At 44.4% G+C, this 9,896-nt stretch overlaps 1 protein-coding gene across 1 annotated transcript in view; it reads right to left on the reverse strand.

The window, feature by feature from the left end:
* The window catches only part of LONRF3 (LON peptidase N-terminal domain and ring finger 3), a 45,279-nt gene that overhangs the window by 23,453 nt on the left and 11,930 nt on the right, over positions 1-9,896 (reverse strand). Inside the window, exons 4-6 of the mRNA XM_007953348.1 lie at positions 9,271-9,426; positions 6,559-6,784; positions 5,687-5,777 (exon numbers count right to left, since the gene is read on the reverse strand). Coding sequence (XP_007951539.1) covers positions 5,687-5,777; positions 6,559-6,784; positions 9,271-9,426 — 473 coding nt within the window. The remainder of the gene's footprint in view (positions 1-5,686; positions 5,778-6,558; positions 6,785-9,270; positions 9,427-9,896) is intronic.

Consider the following 9,896-nt stretch of genomic DNA (forward strand, 5'->3'; position numbering starts at 1 on the left):
GTATCACTATGGAAGTAGATTGCCCAACCTTCCTTCTGAGGAGAGGCTGGTGGGTTTGAACCGCCAGGCTTCTGGTTAGCTGTCAAGTGCCTTAGGCACTACGCTACCAGAGTTCCCTTCCATTGTGTAGTATATTTCAAATTTATAATGTATTTAAAAAGTGTAATTTGCAGCCTGATGTAGGAGGCACTGCTGTGATCTAACTACCAGAGCAGCCAAACCAGAGTATTTCATTTCCAACGGGGGCTTATCCTCAGTAGCTAGAGCCCTGTGAATCTGCATGCTTTTTATACATTATTTGATGATGCTAACAATGAAGATAACTGGTAACTCTGCATCTGCAACTACTAATTAAAACTGTTTTTTCCTGAGAATTTCACAACTGGACCTGTTGTTCATTGAAGAATGTAGTGCACATAAAACCACAAAGATATAGCTGGCTAATTAACCGTAATCAATAATGACATTTAGTGAAAAGATGAATGAAACATACAGAAAATGACACAGTGACGGCTTAGCAAAAGCTATGATTAAAATGCCCCTGATCTGAGTGGTAACCACCAAGAATGTTGCCACAGATGCTACATAATTCTTGCTTAGTAATAGAATTCAAGGTTCAGCTGCTTAGAAGATAGCATCTTTCAATACTCAAGCCACTTGTGTATTCAGGGCTACTGTGTTACTCTGCAAAGACCGGCTGGGTAAAGTGACCGGGAACAGATGGCATATACTTCACTTGCTATCTTCAGTGTGTGCAAGAATACGATTTCCCACATGAGTTAATCGTATGTATTCATAGGTGGGAATTATGATTAGTTTCATTTGACTATTAAAGAAATTAAGACTCAAACAGGTTAAGTAACTTGCTCAAGGTCACACAACCAGCTAGGAAGTAGCAAGGCTTAGGATCTAACTCCTAAAGCCCATCTTCTCTCTCTACTACACGGACCCAGCCACGATCATGTGTATGTTTTTGTTGTTAAGTGCCGTTAGTTGATTTTCAAGTCATAGCGATCCCACTGACACAACAGAACTGCCCAATAGGGTTTCCTGGGCTGTAATCTTTATGGGAACAGATCACCAGCTCTTTTCTCTCACAGAGGTGCTGGGTGGGTCTGAACCGCCAACCTATGGGTTAGCAGCTGAGTGCTTAACCGTTGCACCACCAGGGCTCCTTTTGACTATGTGTATATCCAGATCTAAAATAGACATCATCCATGTACACGTAGATGGACACGCTCACACACACTCTTCTCCCTCCCTAAAGATAGACAGAGATACACGGGAATTCCAATTCCTTCCCCTTTTATCTGGTGATGCAATGGTTAAAGCACACGGCTGCTAACCAAAAGCTGGCAATTCGAAGCCACCAGCCACTCTACGGGAGAAAGATGAGCCAGTCTGTTCCGTAAAGATTCACAGCCTTGGAAACCCTATGGGGCAGTTTTATTCTGTCCTGTAGGGTCACTATGAGGAGGAACAGACTCAATGGCAGTGGGTTTGGCTTTGGGTTTTAGGTAAAGATTCAGAAAACACGTCAGGGAAGCATCCCTAAATGAGAGCAATGCCAGATTTTCTCACAAGAAAGCATTTTACATCGCCACAGGGACGGAGTCAACAATACTAGTAACAAATGCTTTCAGTTAGCTGTCAGCCAGATCAAACGTTTGGTTTGTCTGGAAAGAGCTATCGTTTCCCTCCAGTTACATCCTTGTATTGTGTTCTGCTGCTGCTTTTAAATAAGCGCAAAGAAGGAAAGAGAAGGAGGGAGGGAGGGAGGAAAGACCAGAAAGGAGGAAGACCAGAAAGGAGAATTAACTGACTCCTTAACATCCAGCTACTTGAATAGATACCAAACAAACACACAAACACCCACTGCCACCAAGTTAATTATCCAACTCATAGTGACTCCCATTGGGTTTCTGAGGCGGTAAATCTTTACAGAAGTAGACTGTGTGGGCTTCCTTTCACGGAGTGACTGGTGGGTATGACCCACCAACCTTCTGGTTGGCAGTCAGATGCCTTTGGCACTGTGCTACCATAGCTCCTTACCTGAATAGATAAACTAGGTTAAATCTAAAGCCACTCATTGCAATTGACAAAGAGGTCACTGGGCCATTAGGTAACCGGTTCAAATAGCAAACATTTTCATGCTGCATCTGAAAGTATCTTTGCCACCCAGGGCTACTACACGGAGGTCCCAGAGGTATTCCCAATGGCTAGGGTACTAAGTGAATCTCAAAGGGGGATTGTTTTCATTATTGAAAGAGGGGCAGAGTTCCAAGGTGTTGGGATTAGAAGGTGTCTTCCCTCAGCAGGGAACCCCTGGGTAGTGCAAATGGCTAACATGCTTGGTTGCTAACGGACACCCAGAGGTGTCTCGGAAGAAAGGTCCGGCGACCTCCTTCTGAAAAGTCTCAGCCATGGAAACCCCAGGGAGCACACTGCTACTCTGACACTCATGGGGTCGCCATGAGTCAAGGTCAACACAAAGGCAGCTGGTTTGCTCAGCAGAGCTCTCCTAATCCACCAACAGAGACTGGAAGATTGGAAAGTTCTTCAGGAACGCACCCTCCAATTCTTGTGCTGTTCACTCTGTCTACTCCTTTCCCTGTGGAATTTATAACCTGCTCTTGACTGTCTCTCTAGAATCAAAATAGATAAATTTACAATCTAACTTGTCTTTCTATCAAGGCAGTGTCATGGGACTGGATGTCATTCTAGAAAATTACACACACACACACACACACCCCCCGAAACTCACTGCCACAAGTCGATTCTGACTCATAGCAATCCCCATTGGGTTTCTGAGGCTGTTAACTCTTTACAGAAGTAGATCACCCATCTTCCTTCTGCAGAGTGGCTGGTGGTTTTGAGCCACTGACCTTCTGGTTAGCAGTCAAATAAATGCCTTATCCACTACACTGCCAGAAAGTTGCACAGGTGGTATAAATTTCTAGTTTCATAACCAGGCAGAGCATTTGAGAATACCTCTCCCTTTAGAACCTCTCCTCCAAAGACATATGAGGGTCAAACAGAATCAAATAATAATCCTAACGACAATTTTTAAAAAATACTAAGGTAGAAACAGGAACGTTTTCAAAGCTGCAATAATTCAAACTAAAGCAGGCGTGTGAAAAAAGTCCCTGTCAACATCTTATTTCTAACTTGGAGACAAACCTTGTTGGAAAGAGAACTAGATACTTCTGACTAAGAGTTATGGTTCTAAGAGCCTCGAGATCAGAACACTCTCTCAATTTGGCAGCTTTCTTTTCAGTATAAGCAGCTGGAGTCCAGCTGTAACTTACCGGTCTATAGCAACAGCTACTCCAGGAAAAGATGGGCTTTTGTTTTGAAGTCTCACTTGGAACAGAGGCAGAGAGGATAAGGGAGATAATGGCTTTTAAACTCAGAGAGTGAGCAAGCTGTAAGGAGGTCTTATTCTGTTAGTGTTTATTTCTTGGAGCAAATTTCCAATCCTTCTCCCAAGCCCCCTGTTGAAACCAGGGACAAACAGATGAGAGGGAGAAAGCAGAGAAGGGGAACAAAAGAATTTAAAACTCGAGAGTCTTAACTCTCAAGAACACAAACAGGATGATGCAGCTGTATGTCCGATTTCATGTCCCTGGATGTTGGGAGGAGTGTTAAGAAGGATAAGAACAACAAAGACCTGGTTTTAAAGAGTAAACTAAATCAAGTCCACACAAAGTCTGACATCTGAAAAACCACATCATGGGGCTTGGGGCCACAACAGTATTTCCTGCAGAGGCACATTTCTCAGCTTGACAGCAAGGCTTCTCTATTTCATATGTTGGCTCTGGTATGACCCACTTGCCAGTCTGTTGTGAAGTCTTTAGAAGGGTCGAGGAGCAGAGGGAGGCAGAAAAAGAGAACTGGTTATTTAGCCCATCCCACCCTACCTGATTCCACCTAAACAAGTTCCTGACAGTATATGGAAGGCTTTCTTGTTTGACTGTCTCTACAACCTTCTGTTCATTTTCAGGTCTACCCAAGCTTACAAGCAAATCTGACAACTAAAATTTTCGTAAGACAAAGAAAAATTAGTCCCTTATCTGTGTGAGGTACACATTCCAAGACCCCCAGTGGTTGCCTGAAACCATGGATAGTACCAAACCCTAATATGTTCTATGTTTTTCCTACACATACCTATACCTATGATAGAGTTTAATTTATACATCAAAGTATGAGATTAACAATAACTAATAAACTAGAACAATTATTAAGTAAAATAAGGATTACTATGGACAAGGGGGACTACTGTATACATTTCAGGTAATTGTTTCTTTATTTATTTTGACCCGTGCAACAGGAGAAGTCGTTCAGAGTACAAATGCATGTGATTAATAGGGCAGGCATGTGTGCTTATAAAGGGCAAAAGAACATGAGGACTGTCTGTTGGCTGGATCCCACCGTGTGATGGATCAAAAGACCTTTCTTGATACGTTTTCTCCTGTATCTTCTTAACAACCTTGGTGCAAATATCTCAGCCTCCTTGTAATGGTCTTTTAAAAAACAGCCTCATTTAAGATTTACTGAAAGTTATGGATCTTGTACTGGAAACACACACACACACACACACACACACACACTTACGTGCAACTTTAGGGAATTCATAGGTCTACTGGAATCCATACATAAAACCTCCTCAAGAGCCCATGGACCTAAAGTTTAAAACCTCTTGTCTAGATAGGAAAGTAGTTAATATTTATTAAGTATTTACTATATGACAGGCACTATTTTAAGAGTTTTAAATAGATTTTCTCAGTCATAATAACAAACCTATCAGGGTAAGTACTATTGTTCTCTATTTTCCTTATGAGAAAACAGTGGCAGAGACTGTAACTTGCTACATGTCAACCAGCCAGTACGGGGTAGAGCCATGATTCAAACCCAGACAGTCTGGCTCCGAAACGCCTTCTTTTAGCCACCAAGTAACAGCTATGAAAATGTACAGATTTTTTATTTTACATGGTTACATGGACCATGATCACAGCACCTTTCTTTCTAGGGGAAGGGGGATAATTTGCATCTCCAGAGGTAAGAGAAGACAGAGACTATGTGACACTGGGTGGAGGAGAGATACTTGGCCAAGGAGTTCACACCCACTACTAACTACTGTTTATGACACAGAACAAAAGCTACTCAGACCCTCTGTTTGGCTTTCAGTAACAGCCTTATGGCAGTGGTGTTAGCTCCTGAGCTGAGTTATTGATCTAGTACAGTAGTCGAGATTAGTTCCAGGGTCACAAGCTTAAATATCTACAGGAACCAGAGAAGTAATGAAAATGTGAGACAAAGGCTGGTACAAGGCAGTAGGAGGTGATGGGGACAATGACCAACTAGAGAGTATATGCCCTGTTTCAACACATTCACATTTAACTAGAAAAACCCATGAGGGTCAAACAAAGGATATATTCAGCTTGTAGGTCATCAGTGCACAACCTTTATGTAGACTGTTCCCTTCCCACTCTCAGTATTTTTAAGTCAGGAGACAGGAACATAATTTATAAGCCAGCTCATGTGACAACCAATATGGTAACTTCTGTTTAATTAAAACCATACTTTCACATGTTAACCAACTGAGCAGGTAGGTCACTGACAGAAGGGACCAGACATTAGGGAAGAGGAAACATCAGGCAGTTAAGTGATAGCACACAGCACATACCTCATACATAGTGAGCATTCAAGGTCAGATGCGTCAAAGGATGCGAATGGAATACTGAGAGCAGGTTTGGACCCCTTATCAGTGGCAGGATCTGTGATTTAGAAAGCAGTGAGTCAGAGCTGGACCAACCTTGGTTTTCATAGACAGTACTTCGGAGGCAAAGGGGACCCAATTATTTTTTTACTTTGTCACTTCTAGCCACCTCCCAGAAAGTTCATTCAGTGGCCACCTGGGCTACTGAGAATGGGATAACCTAAAGCAGGCACTCATGGGGTTCTAACAGCTTGGAGCATTGCCCTATATAGAGATGCAAGTCAGGGAATGTCCAAGAGCCCTGGGACGACATCACTCCCAGCACCCACTCAGCCAAGCAGCAGCAATGGCAGCAGCAGCAACTCCATGAATTGAGCTAGGCCTTCAAAACAGAGACTGAATCTTGGCACTGCCCACCTCTCTTGGAAACACATCAAGCTGCAGCTGCTGCTTCTCAGACGCTTACCTAGGGAACATGACTGGGAACGAGTTGGGTAAGGCCTGATCCTACTTTCCTGGTCCTACATTTCTGGATGGAAGTAGAGGGTAGGTTGGCCTGGAAGGAAGTCACACCATCAAGGGCATAGGTTGTCATGACTTGACACCATGTTTGACTGTATGCCTTGGTTTTCTATTTACAATTACTACTGAACACTTCCAGTGTTCTAGACACTAGGCATTATCACACAGAGCAACCCTATGAGGTCACCAGCTGACAAGTGCCAGAGCTGGATCACACACCCAGAGCCTGAGGAGCCCCCCTACAGAGGATAAGTAATTTGCATACGTTGATGAGTCCAGGCATCTCCTTCAAACTCCTTTCCCCCTGGATATAGTACCTTGCTTGGAGGCTTTATGAGACTTCTCCAGGCCTTGGGGTTCAATTTGGCAATGTTTCCTTTTCTTTTGCTGGCATTTTCCAGGCTTGGTGGAAGCAGCCTCTGGAGAAGCCACGTCCCTCTTCTCCTCTCCTTTTTCCTGGTCTTGTTGACCAGCTACCTTTACTTTAGTTGGGGTGGCGCCTTCTTCCTCCTGACTAGAACAATGAGGGAGTGCCTGATTTTCCTGGAGGAAGGAAGAACCAAACATCAGAATCCACTTAGGACCAATATTGTCCTGTGATATTCCTACCCTCAGGGGACAAAGAGAACAACTGCATAGCCCTGATCCCCACCCCTGATGATTTAGAGGACACATTGCTAAACCAAGGCAGTCATAAGGCGTATTTCCCATTTCCTGTTCCACACAGCATCTGCAACAAAGGCAGGACCAGCCTGGGGGGAAGTGGGGGAACCTCCCTATGCAAGGATATAAAGGGGTGTGTGTGTGGGTGTGTGTGTGTGAGTGTCGGTGAGGGGGAATCCTTGGGGAGTGGTGAAGGGAAGATATGCAAGGTATAGCACCAGTCCCCCTCCAGTCCAAATCATTTTCTAGTTACAGTATGAGGGAAACCAGGGCATGCAGTGAAGGTAGAGCCTGTCAGTCAATGCTTCCTCCCGCCCTCACTGCCATTCCAGGCCATCTGCAATCCCCAAGCCTCAACTCCCCAAGGACTTTGGTGAGTTTTTGGCAAAGGTTTGCTCATAGCCCTGCAAAGTTATCTCGTGCCCCAGACCTATATGTTCTACTTGTCAAATGAACTAGGGAGAAACAATTCCTTTCACTGAATTTTAGGTGAAAAGTCTGAAAGAGAGGCAAAATCATTTGGCAAAGCAGTCAATAATGTCTCTAGCCTTTTAAAGAACTTTTGCCCAAGAAAGGGACATTTGGAAATGGATCTAGAAAAAACCCAATGACAACATGTTTATGTAGATTTACCTGTTGAAACCCCTCTCTAATATAAACTCATTGTCCACAGGTCCAAATGTTCATGTCCCTCTAGCCTTTACCATAAAGAGAAAAAAAAAACAAACCTTGCTAGATAGACTTGGAAGAAAATAATGAAGTGAGGAGAAAAAAGATGTGGGTTTTCTCAGTCTCTGACCTGCGGAGCTCAGGGTTTCCTTAGCATCATAGCAGTACTAGGAGCCCTGGCGGTGCAACAGTTAAGTGCTCAGTTGCTAAGCAAAACATTTGGTTGTTTGAACTCACCCAGTGGCTCTGTGGCAGAAAGGCCTGGTGACCTGCTCCTGTAAAGATTCCAATGGCCCAGAAAACCCTCTGAGGCAGTTGTACTCTGCCACATGAGGTCACTGGGAGTTGGCATCAATTTGACAGCACCTAACAATAGCAATACTACAATCTCAACTTGCCCTGAACCAGGATTGTCCATGCAGGAGTGCACTGCTTTGCAAAGCAAAATTTGCGTGGAAATTCAGTCCGTTTCCCAGCTAACTCAAATTGGAATGTAAAAAAACACAGTTGCCATCAAGTTGTTTCCAACACACGATGACAACCTCATGTGTGTCAGAGCAGAACTGCTGCTTTGGAAGTAGATCACCAGGCCTTTCTTCCAAGGCGCTTCGGGGTGGACTCCAGCCTCCAACCTTTCAGTCAGCAGCCAAGCAGGTTCACTGTTCACACCACCCAGGGACCTCTTGGAATGCAAAGGGTTCTACTGTTCTTCATTTTAGAGGGAGCTGTGATTAGAAGTCACTCCAAGCACTTCAGCTCAGTATTAGTTACCAATCATGTAATGACAACCTCAAACAATTACTGAAATGCACTAGGGGTTCTCTCACTTTAGGAGATAAGAGTTCTGCCTCTTTTTTTTTTTTTTTTTTTTTTTAAGTTGGGCATACCTGCATTTTATTCCTTCTCCAGAACAGGGAGAAAAGCTGGGAAAATGTAAGGTTTCCACCTGTCAGAGCATCCAAGAAGCCAGTGAGGGCCCAGTGCTTAATTATAGGGGAAGAACAGAGGCACCAAATAAATGGAGGGGAAACTGCACCCCCAGGTACTCAGCACTGAACTCTGCCTTCACATCTGGCCTTCTGAGCCCTGATTTCTGCCCACTTATCCGCTGCTGGGAAAGCCTGGGCTTGGAGCCCATCGCTCTGGGGTTCTGTTTCTTTGTTTGTGAGAAAGGCACAAATACCCTTCTGCCTCCCATGAACTTCAACTCAACACCGTTCCCAAAGCTCTTCCATCTTCTCTACTACTACAAATATGTATTAGAAACCCACTTATGTGTAAGGCACAGTGCAGGAAAATGATTGCCTCTACTTGGGAATCAAATGGCATTGTCTTTGCACAGGATCTTACCTGATGCTAACAGGCCAGCAGCTTAACAAACAAAAAGCAGTCAAGGAGGGGGTGGAAAACCCCACCCCAGTTGTATGGCTTCAAGGGAAGGGGGTCAATCTCTTTCTTGGCTAAATCTGACCAAGAATTTAAAAATAAGATAAAATGAATGAACAAACCCTGGGGCCATGCCTGAAAGTGAGTTTTAGCTTGAAGCAGTAGCCTTCTTGGCAAAGAACACCAACCACTAGTGTTTCCATTTCATCTTTGTTGAGAACTAGAGGAGGAGAGCTAGGGATCACTCCCCATGTTTACCCACAAAACAGCCAAACGAAGCACCACGAGCGAGCTGGATGAGTTGTTTTTACCTGTGACAACTTTGGTAGATTGTGGCTGGTGCCTTCAGTAGCCACTGACTCTACGTGTTCCTTAAATCTAGGGTGAGATGCCAACAGCTTCAGGATATCGGGAATATGTTCCTGAGACTCTCCCGAGACTGATGGTGGAAAGAAACTAAGGAGAAGCTGTGACATAAAACAGAAGACTTCACTACTTAAGTTTCTACAGGTGCTCAGGTGAAGAAGAGGGGAAGGAAAGGGCAGGGAGCACAGCTCCAAGGGTAAAACTTCAGGGAGGAAGTCTGGGACCACAGCCCCCTGACACACCCAGGCACAGGTCCTCATACTTCCTTGTACATCAGACTCGCCTGGGGAGCTTGAGGATTCCAGGTTCCCAGTTCCCACTCCCATCTCCTGTGGGGCCCAGGAATATGGATTTTCAAAAGGCACGAGAGATGCCTGTTTAAGAATCTCTGGTGCTAGAAACATCGGCAGTGAGATTTGGGAGAAACGAGATGGATGAAATCAGTTGGAAAACCTGAAGTCATGTTTATAACACTCCAATGGGGAGCTCTGGTAGCATAGTGCCTAAGGCGCTTGACAGCTAACCAGAAGGCTGGCGGTTCAAACCCACCAGCCACTCCTCGGAAGCAAGA

This window comes from Orycteropus afer, unplaced genomic scaffold (assembly GCF_000298275.1).
Source record: "Orycteropus afer afer isolate SDZICR_OR568_19922 unplaced genomic scaffold, OryAfe1.0 scaffold00387, whole genome shotgun sequence".
NCBI classification, from domain to species: Eukaryota; Metazoa; Chordata; class Mammalia; order Tubulidentata; family Orycteropodidae; genus Orycteropus; species Orycteropus afer.